General features: G+C 49.0%; 10 protein-coding genes and 1 non-coding gene across 20 annotated transcripts; all 11 read left to right on the top strand.

Annotated features, from left to right (window-relative positions):
* Positions 1–1208: 1208 nt before the first annotated feature.
* Positions 1209–2756, top strand: FVEG_12856 (hypothetical protein). Its single transcript, XM_018902236.1, has 2 exons — positions 1209–2286; positions 2334–2756. The coding sequence occupies exons 1-2, from the start codon at positions 1514–1516 to the stop codon at positions 2632–2634; spliced, it is 1074 nt and encodes a 357-aa protein (XP_018760913.1). The 5' UTR covers positions 1209–1513; the 3' UTR covers positions 2635–2756.
* A 55-nt stretch (positions 2757–2811) lies between these two features.
* FVEG_12855 (hypothetical protein) lies at positions 2812–4540 on the top strand. 3 transcript variants are annotated; one of them, XM_018902233.1, is made up of 7 exons: positions 2812–3106; positions 3154–3176; positions 3225–3299; positions 3355–3440; positions 3488–3689; positions 3737–3977; positions 4023–4540. In XM_018902233.1, exons 1-7 carry the CDS (start codon positions 2933–2935, stop codon positions 4227–4229), a joined length of 1008 nt encoding a protein of 335 aa, XP_018760910.1. In that variant the 5' UTR covers positions 2812–2932; the 3' UTR covers positions 4230–4540. The 3 variants fall into 3 exon arrangements, with proteins under 3 accessions (XP_018760910.1, XP_018760912.1, XP_018760911.1); XM_018902235.1 differs by having other exon boundaries at positions 3737–4540; XM_018902234.1 differs by having other exon boundaries at positions 3154–3299.
* Positions 4541–5005: 465 nt separating this feature from the next.
* On the top strand, positions 5006–6230 carry FVEG_17376 (hypothetical protein; the record flags this gene model as incomplete). Its single annotated transcript, XM_018906625.1, has 2 exons — positions 5006–5189; positions 5242–6230. The coding sequence occupies 2 exons, from the start codon at positions 5006–5008 to the stop codon at positions 6228–6230; spliced, it is 1173 nt and encodes a 390-aa protein (XP_018760909.1).
* Positions 6231–6696: 466 nt separating this feature from the next.
* FVEG_17375 (hypothetical protein) lies at positions 6697–7056 on the top strand (the record flags this gene model as incomplete). The annotated part of the gene is made up of 1 exon (XM_018906624.1): positions 6697–7056. One exon carries the CDS (start codon positions 6697–6699, stop codon positions 7054–7056), a length of 360 nt encoding a protein of 119 aa, XP_018760908.1.
* A 12-nt stretch (positions 7057–7068) lies between these two features.
* FVEG_17374 (hypothetical protein) lies at positions 7069–7485 on the top strand (the record flags this gene model as incomplete). Its single annotated transcript, XM_018906623.1, has 2 exons — positions 7069–7111; positions 7178–7485. 2 exons carry the CDS (start codon positions 7069–7071, stop codon positions 7483–7485), a joined length of 351 nt encoding a protein of 116 aa, XP_018760907.1.
* Positions 7486–8289: 804 nt separating this feature from the next.
* FVEG_12852 (hypothetical protein) lies at positions 8290–9265 on the top strand (the record flags this gene model as incomplete). Its single annotated transcript, XM_018902232.1, has 3 exons — positions 8290–8647; positions 8768–9075; positions 9194–9265. 3 exons carry the CDS (start codon positions 8290–8292, stop codon positions 9263–9265), a joined length of 738 nt encoding a protein of 245 aa, XP_018760906.1.
* A 423-nt stretch (positions 9266–9688) lies between these two features.
* FVEG_12851 (hypothetical protein) lies at positions 9689–11608 on the top strand. Its single transcript, XM_018902231.1, has 10 exons — positions 9689–10048; positions 10111–10154; positions 10204–10341; positions 10388–10454; positions 10501–10528; positions 10577–10589; positions 10635–10700; positions 10749–11115; positions 11160–11244; positions 11294–11608. The coding sequence occupies exons 1-10, from the start codon at positions 9917–9919 to the stop codon at positions 11446–11448; spliced, it is 1095 nt and encodes a 364-aa protein (XP_018760905.1). The 5' UTR covers positions 9689–9916; the 3' UTR covers positions 11449–11608.
* Positions 11609–12397: 789 nt separating this feature from the next.
* Positions 12398–15363, top strand: FVEG_12850 (hypothetical protein). 8 transcript variants are annotated; one of them, XM_018902223.1, is made up of 10 exons: positions 12398–12559; positions 12625–12745; positions 12792–12928; positions 12988–13272; positions 13322–13372; positions 13422–13775; positions 13833–13947; positions 14005–14719; positions 14773–14816; positions 14873–15363. In XM_018902223.1, the coding sequence occupies exons 1-10, from the start codon at positions 12523–12525 to the stop codon at positions 15048–15050; spliced, it is 2037 nt and encodes a 678-aa protein (XP_018760897.1). In that variant the 5' UTR covers positions 12398–12522; the 3' UTR covers positions 15051–15363. The 8 variants fall into 8 exon arrangements, with proteins under 8 accessions (XP_018760897.1, XP_018760899.1, XP_018760902.1 ...); XM_018902225.1 differs by having other exon boundaries at positions 14773–15363; XM_018902228.1 differs by having other exon boundaries at positions 12625–12928.
* A 607-nt stretch (positions 15364–15970) lies between these two features.
* FVEG_12849 (hypothetical protein) lies at positions 15971–18159 on the top strand (the record flags this gene model as incomplete). The annotated part of the gene is made up of 1 exon (XM_018902222.1): positions 15971–18159. One exon carries the CDS (start codon positions 15971–15973, stop codon positions 17936–17938), a length of 1968 nt encoding a protein of 655 aa, XP_018760896.1. The 3' UTR covers positions 17939–18159.
* Positions 18160–18976: 817 nt separating this feature from the next.
* FVEG_12848 (hypothetical protein) lies at positions 18977–19381 on the top strand (the record flags this gene model as incomplete). The annotated part of the gene is made up of 2 exons (XM_018902221.1): positions 18977–19176; positions 19228–19381. The coding sequence occupies 2 exons, from the start codon at positions 18977–18979 to the stop codon at positions 19379–19381; spliced, it is 354 nt and encodes a 117-aa protein (XP_018760895.1).
* Positions 19382–19570: 189 nt separating this feature from the next.
* Positions 19571–19653, top strand: FVEG_17373. Its single transcript has one exon. It is a non-coding gene; the product is annotated as a tRNA-Lys (tRNA).
* Positions 19654–19665: the final 12 nt, after the last annotated feature.

Genomic DNA, 19665 nt, shown 5'->3' with positions numbered 1-19665 from the left:
ATATGCCCCAGTTACAAAGTCATTGACGTCGTTGATATGTCGACATTCCGCAAAACCCGAGCGCAATGTAGCAACCACAATTGTAACAACAGATCTATATCGCTTTTGACGTCATTCGATAAGAAATTGGTGCAAGCTCATTGCCTTTCTTTGTGAACTTGGCGTTTTGTCTAGCGCTCCTGGGGTTGCTACACCAAGCGCCGCGCCCGAGACAATTTTTGACGGCGTGCCCCGAACCTCACTAAAACGAAACACAATCTATAAAAAGAACTCAATCACATGTCTCTTGCCATTTCTCTCGCCAAAGATGCCAACCGTCCAGACCAATCTTCGCCGTGACGAACCCCAAAACCAGTGATGATCCCGCCCGCTTTAAACCATCTCACATTCCTGTCAAGCACGCTACGCGACCGACCCGCCACAGCAGAATTCCGATCTTTTTACAAAACCGGGATTTGAGGAATGCGATTTTCAGGGACGGGACCTTGCATTTTTCTCTAACGCGTGGCACTGGGGCAATGCAGGAATGGATTATGGGACGGCGTAACGGTTAACGGCAGCTTTGGTCTAAATGCTTTGCTTTTCGTGGAAAGCTTTTAGAGCATTGAAGATATTCATGGCAATTGATGTTTTTACTATGGTTCATTATTGATGACTGAACGGTGAGTGTATTCCGTAAAACTATTGAACACAGTGACTGGTCATCGTACAATCTGCTTTGCGATCGTTTCAATTGTTCGACACCAAAGGCCCTTGATCACGCAGCACATGCGCTACCCTACAATCGATCTCTCAATTGACCGTGAATGTTTTCCTACTGTCCTGAAACACTGTAGAAGGTCTCGCGGTCATCCCGTCATATTCCCAACCCTGGCGGCCATTGTCACTGGCGCATGTCTCACATCCAGCCATCTGGATCAATGTGTTCGCCAGCAAAACATCACTTCAACTACGTAACATCAGAGCCTCATGATGATACCCATTACCCAATTCCAAGTTTCAAATTGCAAAAACTTCACTACCAGCCATTCTGAGCAACTCACTGCATCAAAAAGTCTTATCCCTTCACCCCCCCTGATGCAAACTCACCCGTCACCATGTCTCAATCACGCAGCATATGACCAATTCCCAGCCATTCTGAAACTTGTACTCCCACGAGATATTTCACTGAAAAACTCACTGTACTACAGTTATGCACGCTGAAAATTGGTTGCGGCTGGTGTTGACGCTGGTTTTGTCTCCCCTTCACATCCCTGGGAGGGAGGGAGCACGTTCTAGCCCGCTGCACTAACACGAACCCGCAATCCTCCCTAGTTCTCGACTGACCTCTCAACCTTGGCACGTCGAAACCAATATTGCACGTCCTGAAAAATGTATAAAAGTAATCGAAAGCCTCACCGTTTTCCCACCGATTCCTTCTCATCACACATTCTTCTACATACATAACAACAGCCTCTTGGCTTTTTCCCTTTCCTTCTCTCCCCCTTCAAACACCAAAACTCTCTTTCTCATCATGAAGCTCTTCAACGCCTTCGCTACAGCGCTCGGTCTAGCTGGTCTAGCTCAAGCCCACATGGAGATGACATATCCTGCCCCCTTCAAGAGTAAATACAACCCCAACGCCGGACAGGACATCGACTATAGCATGACCTCGCCTCTCAACGCCGACGGAAGCAACTTTCCCTGCAAGGGATACAACTCTCTCTACGGCACCGCTGCTGGTGCACCGACCGCTACGTGGCAGGCTGGAAAGTCGTACAGTATCAGCATCGCTGGCGGTGCTGATCACGGCGGCGGCAGCTGCCAGGTCTCACTCTCTTTTGATCGCGGCAAGACTTGGGTCGTTATCCAGTCGTGGATTGGAAACTGTCCCAAGGCGCCGACTTCGAACTTTCAATTTACTCTTCCGGCTGATACACCAGCCGGAGAGGCTATTTTCGCTTGGACTTGGTTTAACAGGATTGGAAACCGCGAGATGTACATGAACTGTGCGGCTATCACGGTCAAGGCTGGAAGTGGAACAGCAAAGACAGCACTCAAGAAGCGGCCTGCTATGTTTGTAGCCAACGTCGGAAATGGATGCAAAACTACGGAGATGGTTGACCTCATGTTTCCTCAGCCGGGACCTAATGTTGACCTCACTTCGAACAACACTGGACCGCCGGTCGGCCAGTGTGCCGCTTTACCAGCACCCTATATTCCCTCCGGCTCTGGTTCTCCTTCTCCGACGAAGACAACCACTACAAAGAAGCCGACTACGACAAAGGCACCAGCGAAGACCACAGCGTAAGTTTTTCCCTGTCTTTGCTTGATCTTGCTAACATGTTTCACAGCCCCGGCGGTGTTTTCATCACTGTTCCTTCAACCACCAAGAAGGCGACCAAGACGACCCTCAAGTCAACAACCCGCAAAACAAGCACCACTACACCGATCAAGCCTGCGCCGACCAAACCCGCCGCCGGTGTCATCACTCCTGGCACAGCTTGCAAGCCTGAGGGCTACTGGAACTGCATCACGACAGGAACAGCCTTCCAGCGATGCGCTTCAGGTACTTGGTCAGTCGCGATGGCTGTTGCGCCAGGAACAAGATGCGTTCCCGGACAGAGCATGGAATTCACTATCCAGTATGCCTGATTATGATTATGATTTGGATTCTTTCTTTGCAATGCATGCAATGCTTCTTATGTTTGATACCTAGAGTAGAGGATAGATAATGAGCTTCCGAAATGAAAAATGCAGTCACTTTCCCTAATCAGCCTGAATGTCCCACTGTGCACAAAAGTCTCCGTCATGTTCAAGGGTCCTGCGCCATTTTCTTCGCGCGATGGATGCGGGGCTTGAAAATCACCCTAGTCCACCATTCCTCAACACTACTACGCTTCCCGCCGCGGAACATTCGGGTAGCAACGCTAAAACTTCAATTATTTGAATCATGGCGGAACCAGTGACTACGACCCAGGAACCGATTGAGCCTATTGCCGCGCATGAGCGGGCAGATGAGGAGGATGAGTTTGAGACGTCGGACTTTGACTCGGCGACTTTATCGTCTAGTTCGACGAGTTTGAACACGAGTATCTATCAGCATGCTTTTGAGAATGGAAGACGGGTGAGTTGGACGGCTTGGAGTCTGAGAAACATGCTGATTTTGGATAGTATCATCAATATCGTCATGGAACGTGAGGAACCTGGGGGTGCATGTTGCGATGGATAGCTGATATGGACAGGTATCCGATCCCTAATGACGATGCGGAGCAGAACCGCGACGACATGAAGCACGCCATGATGTTGGAGCTCACCAAGTACGAACAACTCATGGGATTACGCGGCGATCAAGACACTGATATACATTTCAAGTGGCAACTTGTTCTTCTCGCCCATCGTGGGCAACCCCCAGAAGATTATTGATCTCGCAACCGGAACTGGTATCTGGGCCATCGATGGTAGGTCAGACCGCTCTTTCGCAAGACCACAAGACTCACCTTCCAAGTCGCCGATAAGTTCCCCAGCGCATCTGTGGTAGGAGTCGATCTTAGTCCCATTCAACCATCATGGGTTCCCCCCAATCTCAAGTTTCTCGTCGACGACATCGAAGACGAGTGGATGCACGGCGGCGACTTCGACTTTGTGCATATGCGCTGCATCAGCCCCTGGCTAAAAGACGAAGTCAAGGTTCTTCGTCAAGCACATGAGTACGCTCACTCCTCATTCCATCTGCATCCCATCTCACACGCAACAGCCACATGAAGCCTGGCGCTTGGATCGAAATACAAGAACTCGATGCTCGCGCCAACTGCGATGACGGCTCCCTGGCTCCCGACGCCCCTCTTGCCAAGTTCTTCGACATTGCTGAGCAAGCCGTAGCCAGCTTTGGTATGAAGTTCCGTGCGGGCGAGAACTTGCGTGAGCCGCTTGAGAAAGCTGGCTTCACCAATGTATCCTGCAAAGTCCTCAAAGTTCCCATCGGAACATGGGCAAAGGTCAGCACCACAAGCAGTTGATCTGGACGAGCTGACTCCCAGTAGGACAAGAAGCTCCGCCTCATTGGATTGTACCTCAAGACCGCTGTCAGCGACATGTTTGGCGCCATGGCGGCCAAGCCCCTTCGCAAGATCTTGGGGCCTGAAGAGATCGAGGTCTTCCTGGCTGATGCGAGAAAGGATCTGAATAATGTCAACATCCATTCTTACGAGAAGTACTACTTTTGGATGGGACAGAAAGCCGAAGAGTAGGGTATTTTCGGGATTGGGTGTTTAGTTGCCAGTAAGAACCTTGGAAAGTGTTCTCCTGTGAGGGCAGTTAGTAACTACTGGTGCTTTGGGATGATCGTGGTAGAGAACTTAAGCCATTTCCGGTTTCAATACCACGTCGACCAGCTGTAGCACCTTTGAGCGAATAAGCATTGCATATCACTGCAGTATGTCCTGCATGGCGATTGGTTCGTGTTCTTGGCAGCTTTCAGCCTCAAGCCATGCCAGAAACCCCGCACCTCATGATTGTATTCTACCTAATGTGAGAACGACATCAATATCCAGCGGCTTGATAACTAAGTATAATTCTTATGGTGGCAAGTTGCACGGTTGTAACACTAGCTATCAGATCTGACGCATATTAGATAAGTCTAATTACATTTCCTAGAGGATAAACAGACTACCTCCAGGCACCCATCATGGCTCCTACTCAACTGCAACAATACCTCAGCATCATAGTTGACATCTACATACAAGCAGCCCCTGCCACCGCCTGGCTGTGTCTTAATTTCATAAAAAACACTTTATTATTTCGCAAGTCCGTCAAAGGAAGAGAAGGACTTCTTGACAGGCGGAAATGGAAGAACAGTGTTCGCCTTGGTCCCAGCGGAACTCGGTTGTACGGGGTTTGCGATATTGCACTTGAAGGAGAATCGTGCTGGAAATATCTTTGCAACCCCGAAGTGGAAACCGTAACCCAAGATGAGCTAGCACATCATCTCCCCTTGCACAGCAACCATATGATACGACTAACGGTGATGGAAGAAGGATCTGATGGTCCTAAGGACACATTCACAGTTGTCCCGGGGTTCATGCAACTCTCAAAGCAATGGCAACAAGCTTCTCCGAATGCTTCGTACCATATCACCATGTATGAGACTGGATGGCCAGTTAAAGTCACAAGACTCATTAGGGTTTCGGAAGAAGACACGAAGAAATGCGGTAAGTGTTTGAGGAACTGCATAGAGTATAGACCTTTTTTTAACGCTGTCAGCTCGCATCACATGCAATACATATGCTCGAGAACGGCCAAAAGATGGTTCCTCAGACTTCAATTCCGCAAACCAAATCAGGATAGAACTCGAATTGCTAGATCCCTTTTACATTACCGTTCGTTCTAATGATAACTGGAGGCAATTGTTTCTTCTACAGTTCCACCACGCATGCATGAAACTCTTTATCAGTTTCCTCAACATCTTGGAAGCAGACGAGATCGACCACGCAGATGATGCAGCCACAAACCCTAGCAAGGCCGAGCTTCGGCAGTGGAATTTGAAGACAATCATCAAGCGGTCGTACGAATATCAAGACCTTGCAGAGATGGGTCGTAAATTAATATGCACCACGGAATCTCTGATTGATGTTGTGAGATCGATGTCTCCAGTCGTTGACACACCACTTCATACGAATAAGTTCATGGCAATTGACATGGAATTGCGAGGGCTCTGTCGGGAGGCAAGGGAGCAACTTCAGAACTTCTCTGATCGACTTGATCACGATCTGAAATACCTTGAACTCGCACGGAACATCAATCAAAATAGGAGCGTCCAACAACTTACCCTCTTGGCCACAATCTTTCTGCCTCTATCGCTCGCTGCCGGTGTTCTGAGCATGCAAACGAGGTTCAAAGATCTAGGGACACTTCTGTACGACTTCTTCGGCGTGGTGGTGCTTCTCGCGGCTATCGTTCTCATTATCATGATCCTGTTGAGTCTGGTGGCTGTTGTAAAAGAATTAGACAGTAAATTTCTTCGAAACGAATCATATAGAGAGAGTTTCAGAGGAAAGTTTCTGTTAGCGGTCAACATTGGCTTCTTTGTCTTTGGATGCCTGGTACTGTCGTCCTTCTTGGTTGGAATGTTTAAAGATGTTACGCTTGGTGCCAGAATCCTTTGGTACGGGGTTGCAGCGATTTGCGGGTTATGGGTTGTTGCGTTTTGGCTGGTTCTTGGTGGCATCATGACTGAGGACTTGCGCTTTTGAGGAAGAAGTTGCCCATCAGGCTGGGAACAAGGCCATGAACAAGAGCAAAAGCTTGGGGGCTCATGTCATGGAGGTTGTTCTGTATGCATTACTTGAACATTTCGGCTATAGAATGAACAAAAATGAAGTGAAATAAATGTTCAAGATACCCACTTTACCTTTAATAGGTGCATGGGCTGCTCCCATCTTTCACACTGCTACAATTCAGGAGGAACTGATGTCACTGGCAGATATTTAGGCCCATTTAACTGGCTGTTCATGCCCCACCATGTTCAGTGATAAAAGGTCAGTGCTGAATCCCACCTCTCTCGTCTTTTTACAACCTTCACCACTTCCTTTCATTCTCAGATCACTACCGTCAAAATCAAAGGAATCATCTTCATACTAATCAAACACTACTTGGTACGCAAGTCGGCCCCTCTCAACTTTTCACCGTTCCTTCTCTAATCTCAAAGTAAAGACCAGCATGTCTTCCCTACCCGGGGTGATTTTACACTCAGTGTTGTGTGCGGACTACAACCCGCAACGTCCTCTGATTGCTGAAAATCGACCAAATATCGCGATTCCTTCTTTGTATCTGGAGAACACGATCGGCGTGCTCCGCAATAGGGGGGCATATACCCACAAGGCGTGGGAAGCGTGCCAGCTAAAGCTGGAGGAACTTGACGATCAGGAGGCCGAGGTGAATGTGTTCGCTGTTCTCGACGCGGCAGAGGACGCGTACAACGAGGTGATCCTGGATCTGAAGGACTTCTCGCACCTTCAAAGCGATGCGGAAGAAGACCCTAGTGTTCTCCTTCGACCGGTAGCAGACGTGCTGGGTTAGGCACCAGCCGTCATGTGCCGGATCGTCGGAGTTGACGACCCTAATGATCTCCCAGGTGAGTACGGATACTGGTGGAAAGACAAGACAATAGAACCCTCTGCTAACTAATTGACCTACTTAGTGATCGACACCTTTTGCACAGAGCTGGCTAAGACCCGCGAGATACTGTCTGGAAATGCCACCAGCGAAAGTGGTGAACCCGTCGAACGATTCACGGGCATCGACAAGCTTCTTACCCATGCACTCCCGCAGCTTGAGAAGTTTTTTTTGGAGCAGAACAACACAACCGTCGTGTTCTTGATGATCTTGGAGATCATCCAACTACAACGCTTTGTGGAGGAGCAGGGGCAGGGCAAGTGGCTCCAGCCTCTGAAGGATTCCTTTGGGGATGCTCTATATGAGCAAGTCTTGGAGGCTGGGGCTGCCTGATCGGTGGTACCGCATCTCGACACAACAGTCGGTGCGCTGCCGGTGGCCCTTGGAAGAAGATGTAAGGACTTCAAACCCTGTTTCGCAGCTCATTTTGCTAATCGTTTCTTGTTTCAACTTGTAGTGCTGTTGCTGCGGGCGAATACTTGCTTAGTACTGATGATGAGATGATTGCTCCATCGTCTGGGATGGGATTAGTGCCTGCTCTACTGTACTTTTGTTGTTTTCTGAGGGGGTGAGGAGTTTTATACACAAAGAAGATGCCTTGGCTCCTGGCTGTGCACGGAGGAGTTATCTCTCTTTGCCTCAACAATGACGAGGGCAGACTCATAAGGAAAAAAAGCCAAAGAATGTCGCAATCGATCCAGGACGAATATGAGAGCTGAGATCAAAGTCAATTTCAAGGCCATCATTTTCAGTCACACGACAGCCGCCAACCAAGTCAAGTATAGACAAGCAGGACTACATTAATTGATTCATATAAAGCAAAGACAAGTCTCCAAGCTAAACAGACACTACAAGACTATATAATAAAGTAAATCGTAATTATTTACGTAAAGATGAATAATAAATTTAACTACACAATGATCAATATCTATATATACACTTGGGTATGGTTTTTAGCCCTATTCACTCTGCTCCCACCATATTTAGTAACTAAAAGTTAGTGCTGCACCCTACCGTTCTTATTTTTCACAACTTCTACATCTCATCCACCCTCTTAACTTTTTATTCTGTTTCTTTTTGATCGCTATATTCACATACCGCTACCTCGACACTCCGTATCCTCAAGAAACACTGAACATGGACTTTCTCCACGGCCTTTCTGGAACGTTTCTTTCAATCATTTGCCGTGAGCATAAGCCTCAGCGGCCTCTGAACATCGAGGACCGCCCGGCCATCCCCCTACCGCACGCGTATCTCGAGGGCATAATCAGAGAAATCAAGGCTAGGGGTGACTTCACCCACGAGGCGTGGGAGGAGTGTCTCACCGCCCTAGAAGCGCTCAGAAGCGAAGACGAGCCAAACGGATTCGAAGTGCTCGATGCTGTCAACGACGCCTACCGAGAGTTGATCGGCGACCTTAAGGAAATTGTGGAGTTGCAGCGGGATGTGAACGAGGACATGAGTATCATGCTCCGCCCTGAGCTTGACGTGGGGGGTTAGGCACCCCCCATCATGGCCCGGGTTGTTGGTCTTCGCGATTCAACTGAATACCCTGGTGAGTACTGGTGGCAACATCAGATGAACTAGGACACTGCTAACGAATTAACGTACCAAGTCATTGAAGATTTTCGGAAGACGCTTGTCGAGGCGGACAAGACTCTCGTCGGAATTGCAACTGGCGAGACCGGTGAAGCTGTCCCTAGGCACATGGGAGTTGGAAAGCTGCACGAGGCCCTAGCGCATTTGGAAACCTTCCTCGGGACCCAGAGAAACGCTGGTATCGTGTTTACGATGATTTTGGAAATCATCAAGCTGCAGCAGGCCATAGAGGACAACGGGGAGGACAAGTGGCTTCAGCCACTGAAGGAGACGCTCGGCGATGCTCTTTATGAGCAGATTGTCCTACGGCTCCCACTCGAAGTGGTTCGAACTACCATATCCAGCTGCTTCAGACAAACGCATGCTGGGGTCAAGGGAACGCGACTCTCGTCCGAGACACTCAAACGCCTTACCTACAGTGGGAAAACAAACGCCAACAAAGGGCAAAATCGGAATCAGATCGGTAACTTGGTTCAGAAGGATAGACACCGACCAAGTCAAGGTCGTAGACTGATTTCAATACATGCAGAAGCAGAACTATTCTCCCAATTCAACTGTAGAGACAAGACTTGTGATAACGTGACCAGCGACCTTGATACCTGAGGGTTAATGATTGTTTTGAATGCCTAACAATGGATTTTGATATATTCGACTTGGGACCTGGTATTGGTCTGGTCTGGTATGGTCATGGATAGAGTGGCCTGCTGCTTGCTGATTGGCTGGTCTGAAAGATAAGCGATGGCATTGGTGGGCATGCCTCTTCCATCTGTGTTGTTTCTAAAAGTCTATACGATCTCGAACTTTGTCAGATTTCGCAAATGATCTCGACATCGTCTTCTCTCTTGTTCCTTTCGGTTACTCCCTTTACCGAGTGTTCAACATCGGCTGACAGCCTCTTTTCTCGTCTGCACTGCCCATCGATAATTCCATTGGCTCCCCAGAAGCAAACAAGCCCAAACCGCATTCGTTCTAAACCGCATGTCAGCCCCACCAAAACCTGTTTCTTTATCGTATCACCAAACGCGCCTCGCGTGCCCAAGAGTTCCCCTCAATCCCCTTTTTCGCTGTTGGTCGACGTCAAATTCCACCATCACACGCAGAACGACACAAGCAGAGTCATATTCCAGCCCTTGTAGATACTGTTGGTCACGCACTGCAGTACAGCATGTCCGAACAGCCCTCCTCTCCTCCTGCTGCTGCTCCTGCTGCTCCTGCTGCGGCTCGGTCCGATCTAGCGTCGGCCGTTGAGTCAGCTCCAGCGCCGCAGCCTGAGTTAGTTCCCGCTGCTGATCCACAGGTGAGTTTGACGCAGTTCTCGTATAGATATGCGTATTCCGGGCCGTTACTAATGCCTGTTAGGATGGCGATGAGAGTGAGACCGACTCGGCTGTTGGTGATGATGCGTATGGGACCCTTGCTGATACTACCTCACCGTTGCTGACCGTTCTGCAGGGCGAGCTCCACTGCTTCCATCACCTCCAGCATCCTTGAGTACCGCACTATTCAGGGCCGGACGTTTCACAGTGATAGACATCCTACCGAGTACTTTACTCCTAACGATGAGCAGCAATCTGCGTCCATTGACATCAAGTATGCGACACCTTCTCGGGGGCTGAACCTTGCTGACATTCGCTAGCCATCACGCTTTGACGCAGCTTCTCAGTGGAAAGCTCTTCCTTGCCCCTATCAAGGACAACGTGCAGGTAAGTGCATGTATCATTGGTCTTGTGACATGCTCACACCGATTAGAAAGTACTCGATGTAGGAACCGGAACAGGTGAGACTTACATGCATATCGTTCGTTGACTTGGCTGATCAGGTACAGGTATCTGGGCGATGTAAGGCATCTCAACCCTACACCATGATGATGACTCACCATTTAGTGATTTCGCAGACGAATACCCCGAGGCTGAAGTCATCGGCTCTGACCTCTCACCCATTCAACCCAGGTACGCCACCCCCCTTCCCTTCCCAATCATCTCACTCACCATCCCCAGCTGGGTTCCCCCCAACGTCAAGTTCGAGATCGACGACGCCACCCTCCGCTGGACATGGGACACAAACACCTTTGACTTCATCCACATCCGCTATCTCTTCGGCGCCATCAAAGACTGGGCGTCCCTCTTCAAGGAAGCTTACCGCTGCTGTGCCCCCGACGGCTGGATCCAATCCGCCGAAGCAGACGTCCACATCCGTAGTGATGACGGAACCACTGATGATATTGACTGCTTGAAGCTCTGGGCGAAGCTCTTCACTGAAGGTGGCGCTGCTCTTGGAAGCCCGTTCTTCGTGCAGGAGGGTGATTTGCAGGAGAAGGGCATCCAGGCCGCTGGGTTCACCGACATCAAGAGTATTGAGTACAAGGTGAGTTAAAGTCCAAAGATTGTGAGGCAAGGCTGATGGTTTAGTTCCCTATTGGTGGTTGGGCCCGCGACCCTGAACTCCGTTCGGTCGGTAACTACGTCAAGGCGACTCTCGAGAACGATCTGGAAGGTACGTCTCCAGCTTCCCCCCCTCTCTCTCCCATACTGAGAAACTCCAGGCTACACCCTCCTCCTCTGGAAGACTATCCTTCAGTGGCCTGAGGACGAGTATCAAGTCTTCCTCATGGAGATGCGCAAGTTCCTCAGAAACAAAAAGGTCCATGCTTACATGACTGTTCGCTACGTCTACGGTCGCAAGGCAGAGGCTTCTTGAGGCGTTCTTTACGAACTGTTATAGAAAGAATCATTTGTGGGAAATCATTTGTGTTTGAGCATGAAATGCGAATTGGATAACGTTTATAGCATAGGCACGAATAGTGGTTCCCTAGAATTCATGTTGCATTGCATTGGCCTTGTTGTTCTTCTCTGCCCCCTTACCGCAGTGATGATCAAGACTTACATTGACATTGAAAACGGTTGTCTTCTTTCCCTAAATGACGAAAAGATGTAAGATTTTATGAGAAAGGTCCACCGTGATGCAGTCACGAAGTGCAGCATGTTCGACAAAATCTCACATTACTCAAACCCTGTCTCACTCACATCGAGGTACAGGGTATGCACCAAGGTGAGATTTATGGAGTCTGTTTTGAAACCTCCAATGAGTCGCTAAATGATGGAGCAGCCTGTAAAATGACAGACAACGAATAAACAATACCTACTCTGTAGAATACTTGCCGCGTTCGATTGGACCAAAGAGTATCCCATCGCCATTGGGGACTCGACTAGTCCCACCACATCCAGCCAGCGATTGGCTACCGGTCGACGGAGGAGAGTCCGACGCCCCGAGAAATAAGGCCAAGACGGGGAGGGCGGTCTTGAGCTCCGGTTGGTGCTAAACAGAATCAAGCTTTTTGATCCTCCATTATGATCTCAACGCCCGCAGACCATGTCATCTGAATTTGAGGCCTCCCTTTGACTTGAGTGTTTGTTCCATATGTGTTCATTGTGAACAAAGAGCTAATGAGTGTGGATGTGCGTTGTTCTGCGTCCATACGCTTGCGTTGGTGGTGATCTTGGCTGCAAAGGTGTAGCATATCCCAACAGCCCGGGAATGCCTACCAAAAGCTTCTACTTGCTGCATCGGCATATCATAGATACATCTTGCGTGACCCCACAGCACTTGACTTCTTTGTCTAGTAGTCTGACTGTTTCAGGCATGCCGAAGGGGGCAGGGCAACACATTGCTCAGTATAAAATGTCTAGAGCGCTTTCCCTTCCCTTCTCACCTTTTTAACCGTAACCTTATTCCATACAACGACTGCGGCTTTCGTCACTCATCTCGTCCAACATGCTGCTCCCTCCGATCAACTTTCTCACACTACACTGTGATGCTACCCACTTCCGCGTGCAGTGTCTACCATGTGATAGCTAATCTCTGATTTGCCGCTAGATGCGTACATCATCTTAATGGGCTTGATAGCTATCCCTATTCTGTACCCTTACGGAAACATGCCCGCCATCGATGCTTGGTTCTTTGGTGCCAGTGCGTCCACGGAATCTGGCTTGAACACGTGCGTTACGAATTCTCCTCGTGACGATTTCTGACTTGTTTGGCAGTATCGACGTCAAGGATCTCAAGACATATCAGCAGCTCTACATTTACTTCATCCCTATCTTGACCAATCTGGGCTTCATAAATATTGTGGTAGTCATCGTGCGCCTCTTTTGGTTCAAGAGGCACCTAAAGCGTCTTGGTGAGTACTTTCCAAATCCATTCAATTGTTTCCCCAAGGCTTATCATAGCAACCTGCAGCTCCTCAAATGCTTGACAACAGCACAGGCATAACTGATGTCGACATTGAGAGTACTCACAATGAACCGAAAGTCCTTGCTGATACAACTGAGAACTCTGCTGAAGCCACTGATGAGACGAATGGTAAGGCAAAAGCGACAGATGACCTCATCGAAGAGGACCCTACAGTTGCAAATGAAGACAGGCGAGTTGCCCGTACCATGACCATCACCTTCGATCAATCCACCGAACAGCACAAGGATGACGATGCGCTCTACATCCCTGGTCCGCGAGCTCGCGATCGCGGTAAGTCTACTCCGAAACGCCTGAGATGAGTACTGATAGATCGGCCCAGGGTATCCAATTGCTCCCAGAGCGGCGCGGCATCCGGAAGACAGTGATGATGGTGAGGAACTCTACCGTTAGGTATCTACTCTTTTACTGATCGACCATAGACGATGTAATCAAACCTGTACCCAACAGAAATCAGAATGACGGAAGCTCCTCCATGCGTCGCCGCCGACGCTTCAGCAGCGATGACGGTCTAAAAGTCACAGCTTCCCGCTCCATGGATCGGGTTGCGGGCGTAGCAGCCTCCCTCCTGGTTTTGGGATCACAGACCGCGCCTCAGCCACGGCCCATCTCTTCAGACTCAAACCGACAGCCTGCCATCAACGACGTCCCATTCCTCTCACGGCAAGCTACCCTCGGACGGAACTCGCAGTTCAAGAACCTCACATCCCATGATCGAGAGATTCTCGGTGGTATCGAGTATAGAAGTCTGAAGCTGTTGCTGAAGATCGTTGTGGGTAGGTTCTTGCGTTTCGAGTCGGCAAGAGGTGCATGATGGCTAAAACTATCGACAGTTTACTTCTTTGGTCTTCATATCTTTGGTGCAGTTTGTCTCGTCGGCTGGATCCATACTGCTGATAAGCAATACGCGGATATCTTGCAGGCAAGTGCGCAGGATAAGACTTGGTGGTAAGCACCCAGAGACCTGTGCAGTATAAATTAGCTGACCACATTGACTTCACACAGGGGCATATACTCCGCTCAGACAATGTATGATAACTTAGGCTTTACTCTCACACCGGACTCCATGATCTCATTCCGCACTGCCAAGTGGCCCATGATCCTGATGAGCTTCCTCGCATTCGCTGGGAACACGCTCTATCCCGTCTTTCTGCGCCTGAGCATCTGGATCATGTCAAAGCTGGTACCAAAGACCTCACCTACACAAGAGTCCCTCGCATTCTTGCTCACTTATCCTCGTCGATGCTACACGTTGCTCTTCCCCAGCGGCCCGACATGGATCCTCTTCGGTATCATCTTTGCTCTCAACTTCATCGATATCCTTCTCATAATAGTTCTCGACCTCTCCAATCCCGAAGTTTCTTCTCTTCCGCTTTCTCAACGCATCCCAGCCGCTATCTTCCAGGCTGCGTCAGCGCGCCATACTGGTACCGCCAGCTTCAATCTTGCAAACGTCAGTCCCGCTGTGCAGCTCAGCTTACTGATAATGATGTATATCGCCGTTTTCCCCATCGCGATCAGTATTCGTGCGTCGAATGCTTATGAGGAAAAGTCCCTTGGTCTTTGGGAAGAAGAGAAGTCTCTGGACGAGAAGCACAGCAAGACTTATCTCTTGACGCATATGAAGAACCAGCTTGGCTTCGACCTTTGGTACATTTTCTTGGGAACCTTTTGTATCTGTATTTCTGAGTCGACAAGGATCGCAGATGTCAACGAGCCTGTAAGTGTGCTTCCTAATGTGAGAGCAAGGGTATAATCTGACTTTCATATCAGGCATTCTCGGTATTTTCGGTCTTATTTGAAGTTACCTCTGCATAGTAAGTGTTGTTTTGGCGGGATCAGTGTGGGAGACAAGTGCTAACCCTCTGGTCAGCGGTAATGTTGGGCTGAGTCTTGGGTACCCAACAGTGAGCACCTCACTCTGTGGCATGTTTGGAACTTTTGGAAAGGCAGTAATCTGTTTGATGATGATTCGAGGGCGTCACCGTGGATTACCATATGCCCTCGATCGTGCCATAATGCTCCCCACTGGGCAGATTGCTGAGAACTGAATGGTACTTAACAGAATGTCGAGACTCTAGTAGACAGTCCTTGCTGTTCAGGATTTGAGCGACATCCTTCTAAGGGCTTCTCCAATGATCCGACTCTACCTTTTGTGCAGGATTCTCTTAGTTTGAGGCAATGATAAATAGCAAATGGCACCATATCTCCTCAAAAACAATCGGTGATGTCGGTGAAATTCGGATCAACACCCTGGAGAAAGCTTCAAGTAGTACCGTTCCCATGATCAGGATTAAAGCAAGTATAGATAAAATACCAAGATAGAAGAAATGCATCATGAAGACGATAGAACTTGCCCTAGTAAGCTTTGTGCCATTTCAGGACCGGAGTCAAGTGATTGAACAGAGGTTTCGCTTTATTGAACATCCAGTACGTTCATTGGCGCGCTCGGAAAAGGGGCTTTGCCATTGGCCCATTTCCGCCGGCACAGTCAGGCCCGATCCTTCAGAGTCATGGAACAAAGAACTTATCAAACCGACGATCAGTTCGAGATTCCTTTCATTCAAAATTCCATTTCAGTTGATATTTCGGATTCCCAGGTTTCTGACTGGTTCAGCATCGAACGGTGAAAGTCCTTCGCCCCCAAGGTGCAGTTCATTGAGCAACCCGACCCTTCGAAAGTGGACATTTTTCCCTTTCGTGTCGCGAGGTAACATGGAACGGGTTGCACTTGGAAACAAATCGGTATCTAGTGCTTACCTTAGAGAACTTGTCGGCATGAATCACTCGATAGTTGTAACTATGCTATCTCGATCCCTCGAGGTTGATCGCAAACAAGATTAGATCCTCTGATCCCCTAATAAAGGGCCATTCTTCGTCTTTTTCAGCATGCCCATCCCGGTCGGCATATAATCTCACCCCTTAGTTCTATATCAGACGTTTAGGTGTACAAGAACTCATCCTTACTACGATGGCAAACAACACCATTTTCATGTCTCCTGAAGAGTCAGAGCGTATCCAACGCACAATCAAAGATCTTGCAAGGCTGCGCGAAGAACAGACAAGCCACTCGAGGGAACCTACAGATCCTAAACTCTTAATCGAGCAGGCTATCTCTACGTCTCTGATGCAAGAGATGTCTTCTGCAGCCTTCGGGCTTGGTGCTCCAAGAAAGAGTCGAGAGACAATGGTAGCTTACGGCGTAGGCATGCAATATCCCCCCAGTACAGCCAAACTTGCGGATCTACAGACAATGACCATCAAAGACCTGAGGATGGAAACGCACCATCGGGGCTTCTTCCTTGCCTTGCGCCGTGTCTCACCCGTTTGCATACTTCAGGCATCCTCCTGGACTGTCGTCAAAAGCCAGTTGTCTGACGAGGTGGAGCGGCTGGAGGTCTTTCTTCATACATCGCAGTATGGCAGCAATACCTTGGAGATAGCTTCTGAGCTGGTGATCAAAGAGCCATACTACACTCTCAATACCCACGGAGAATGCATAATCCGGATAGATCATCCATCAGAACTAATAATTACCGCAATCTCCGAGAGTCCAGAATCTTGGAGAGACAAAGAACGTCACTCTAAAAGATCACACAGGGTATCTCCAAGCGAATACAAGATGAAGGGAAACGACGCACTTCTGAAGATGAAGAACTATCCAGGCGCGTACTTTTGGTATACGGAGGGTCTGAAGCTTTTGGGGAGTGAAGGAGGTTGTGAGACTGTACGGAAAGACCTGTACCGTAACCGAGCCCATGTCAACCTTCAACTTCAGAGATTCGATGAAGCAATATCGGATGCCTTGAACTCTCTTACTTGTGGTGAGACTAAAGAACTTAAGTCTCTTGATGCCAAAGCATATAATCGCGCAGGTATTGCGGCATACTCTGAAGGCGAGTTCCTCCAGGCTCGACGCTACTTCGAGCAGCAAGAGAGACTCCTACCAGAAGACCAGCAGCCCAGGTTACATCTACGAAGAGTCGATGCAAGAATGCGAGAAGAGGCTGAGGGTGTCTACAATATGAAGAAAATTGTGAGCAATCTGCCCAAGACGGGAGGTAGACCCGACACAGCCTCGTATTACGGTCCAACAGAGATCAAAAACAGCCCTGGAGCTGGTCGTGGTCTTTTTGCAACCAGAGACATTGAAACAAACGAGATCATCCTGTGTGAGAAAGCCTTTTGTGCAGCCTGGAGTCATGAGACTGAAACGTTTACGGCGCTGGCGTGTGATATTCGAGAAGACGCTGCTATCAAGGTCTTTCCGGCGGGTTTGCACAAGGCCGTTGTGAGAAAGCTTCTCAACAACCCATCTCAGGTCGAGAAGGTCCTCAGTCTCCATGGAGACTACCGTGGACTTGGTGAAAGGTTGCAGGAGGTCGATGGCTCGCCCGTGATTGACACGTTTCAGGTACACGATATTATCCAACGCAACGCCTTTGGCATGGGTCAGCAAACCGGAGATCAGGATGTAAGCAATGCCAGTACTGGCCTTTGGATACGTGCATCGTACATCAACCATTCGTGTATCCCCAACACAAAGAAGGATTTAGTTGGTGATCTCATCATCTTTCGCGCTATAGGAAGAATTGCAGGTGGTGAAGAGATCACCCATAGCTACGAGGACTCGAGTGACTATGAGGCAAGAAGGGTAAACATTCGCAAGACATGGAACTTTGCATGTCGCTGTCAGCTTTGCCTTGTGGAGGGAGAAGAGAGTGGGGATGTCCGGGAACGAAGGCGTCAGGCTGAAGGAAAGGTAAATAGCTTTGTAGAAGCAAATAGCCCCTACGGTGCGAGTAGGATCATGTTGGGAAAGGCAAGGATACTGCGTCGGACACTGAACGAGACGTATGACGAGAAGAGCTATGAGGTAGTGCCTCGGAGGGCACTTGCGGCGATAGATGAGTGGCTTCGAATAGCTAGTGCCAGCTAGGTGTCACATGTCAGAAACTGCAAGAGATATTCAGGGCGCAAGATACCCCACTGTCAATCCAAAAGATGTGGCCCTATATTTTGGGCTTCCCGTGTCACAGGTCGTTTGGGCCATTGTCTGATCAAGTTGTTCATCAGCCACTTGACCAAGGACTACATAGCCACTCTTCGAACAAAGCCTTAGTATATGAAGGCCCATTCTTTTGGTACCTCAGGGTATACGTTTCGTGTTCACGCAAGCATCGCTCTTACTTACAGAATCGATAGACATGGCCATCATGTATGTCCTTCAGGAGGTACGTTCACTGAAACGATAGTAGGAAGGTATAATAAACACTGCATGAGTATAACCTTCGCAGATCAGATCATCTGAAACATGAGGAGGAGGGAGATCATCATAACAAACCATGTCAAATAGTGCATGAGCCAAAAAACAGCTTGCTCCTTGATGTATGTAAGCGCCAAGCCAACCATGCATTGGACATTTCGTACGCGCAAGCCGAGTATCCCGGTCCACTCACGTGTCAGCGCTAAGACACTCCAGCTTCCAGTGAATCCCAAGGAGGGCGCTGATCTGAAATATGCAGGCGACGTGGCGCAATAAGGGACATCATCTCGTAACCCAAGCCTCTTGTTGAATTCGCCCAGACTGGGACGTGCATAACCGCTGGGAGAAAAGATGCCGTTTCCGTTCTTGGCTAGGATTCACCCCATAATATGTGGGAGGCCAAGGCGGTAAAATGCGGGCGGGAGTGATCAGATAGCCGACTCCTCCGCATTGTATGATGTTGAGGCTTGTGAGGCCTCTCGTGAAGATAACTTCATCATCCGACTTTGAAGCTTGGCACATATGCATGTCCCAGAATGGAACACAGCCTCACAGAATGAAAAAGAAGGAGAGTGCGGGGTTGATGAGGGATGAGTTGTATATAAAGACGCCGTTCTCTTCTTCAATCATCCAAAACAACTCACATCATCACACTACACGCTTCTTCTCTCTCTCTCCCTACCAATTCTTCTACTCTCAACAACCTTCAAAATGGGCAGACTCGACAACGACAACTGGCTGTACCCAGGTGACAGCCTCACCAGCGACAGCGGCAGTAACGAATTCAGAATGCAAGAAGACGGCAAGATCGCCATCTACTGGGAAGGTGAATTTGTGTGGCAGAATACAGAAGACCAGCGCGACGACATCAAGGGCATCCATCTTCAAGAAGATGGCAACTTTGTCTTGTAGTAAGTATACGACCCGTGAAGGCATATCCCATGAGCTGACGGGCTACACAGTACCCATGACGACGAAGCTGTTTGGGCTTCTGACACTTGTGGCCAGGGTGATGAGGTCTATCTCGTTGTGCAGGATGATGGAAATGTTGTCTTGTACAAGGGTGAGGATGATGAGGCTGAGGCCGTTTGGGCGACTAGCACCAACCAGATTTAAGTATCTTACGCTAGCTATTCGCCAATAAATGAGAAAATACTTGAAGAAAACAACGAGATTACCTTTGACCCATATGGTTTAGCTGCAATGTATCTCTTGAAGCTGGTCTGATCTGTAAATGTCAGTGGGAGTGAAGTTTGGCTGGATAGTCTTCATTTTAGAGATCCATCAGACATCATCAAGAGCCACGCCCGGTTAGCTCAATCGGTAGAGCGTGAGACTCTTACGAGTACGCGATCTCAAGGTTGCGGGTTCGACCCCCGCATCGGGCTGTTCCTATATTC

The sequence above is a fragment of the Fusarium verticillioides genome, chromosome 11 (assembly GCF_000149555.1).
Source record: "Fusarium verticillioides 7600 chromosome 11, whole genome shotgun sequence".
Classification (NCBI taxonomy): domain Eukaryota; kingdom Fungi; phylum Ascomycota; class Sordariomycetes; order Hypocreales; family Nectriaceae; genus Fusarium; species Fusarium verticillioides.
This window is presented reverse-complemented; position numbering and strand designations above follow the sequence as displayed.

Coding starts and splice junctions, on each gene's coding strand:
- FVEG_12856 (XM_018902236.1), top strand. CDS start 1,514: ATGAAGCTCTTCAACGCCTTCGCTACAGCGCTCGGTCTAGCTGGTCTA. Junction 2,287..2,333: donor GCACCAGCGAAGACCACAGC/GTAAGTTTTTCC, acceptor CATGTTTCACAG/CCCCGGCGGTGTTTTCATCA.
- FVEG_12855 (XM_018902233.1), top strand. CDS start 2,933: ATGGCGGAACCAGTGACTACGACCCAGGAACCGATTGAGCCTATTGCC. Junction 3,300..3,354: donor ATGATGTTGGAGCTCACCAA/GTACGAACAACT, acceptor ATACATTTCAAG/TGGCAACTTGTTCTTCTCGC. Junction 3,978..4,022: donor CCATCGGAACATGGGCAAAG/GTCAGCACCACA, acceptor GACTCCCAGTAG/GACAAGAAGCTCCGCCTCAT.
- FVEG_12851 (XM_018902231.1), top strand. CDS start 9,917: ATGTCCGAACAGCCCTCCTCTCCTCCTGCTGCTGCTCCTGCTGCTCCT. Junction 10,049..10,110: donor TTCCCGCTGCTGATCCACAG/GTGAGTTTGACG, acceptor AATGCCTGTTAG/GATGGCGATGAGAGTGAGAC. Junction 10,155..10,203: donor TCGGCTGTTGGTGATGATGC/GTATGGGACCCT, acceptor ACCGTTCTGCAG/GGCGAGCTCCACTGCTTCCA.
- FVEG_12850 (XM_018902223.1), top strand. CDS start 12,523: ATGCTGCTCCCTCCGATCAACTTTCTCACACTACACT. Junction 13,776..13,832: donor GTTGCTGAAGATCGTTGTGG/GTAGGTTCTTGC, acceptor AACTATCGACAG/TTTACTTCTTTGGTCTTCAT. Junction 14,817..14,872: donor TTTGAAGTTACCTCTGCATA/GTAAGTGTTGTT, acceptor CCCTCTGGTCAG/CGGTAATGTTGGGCTGAGTC.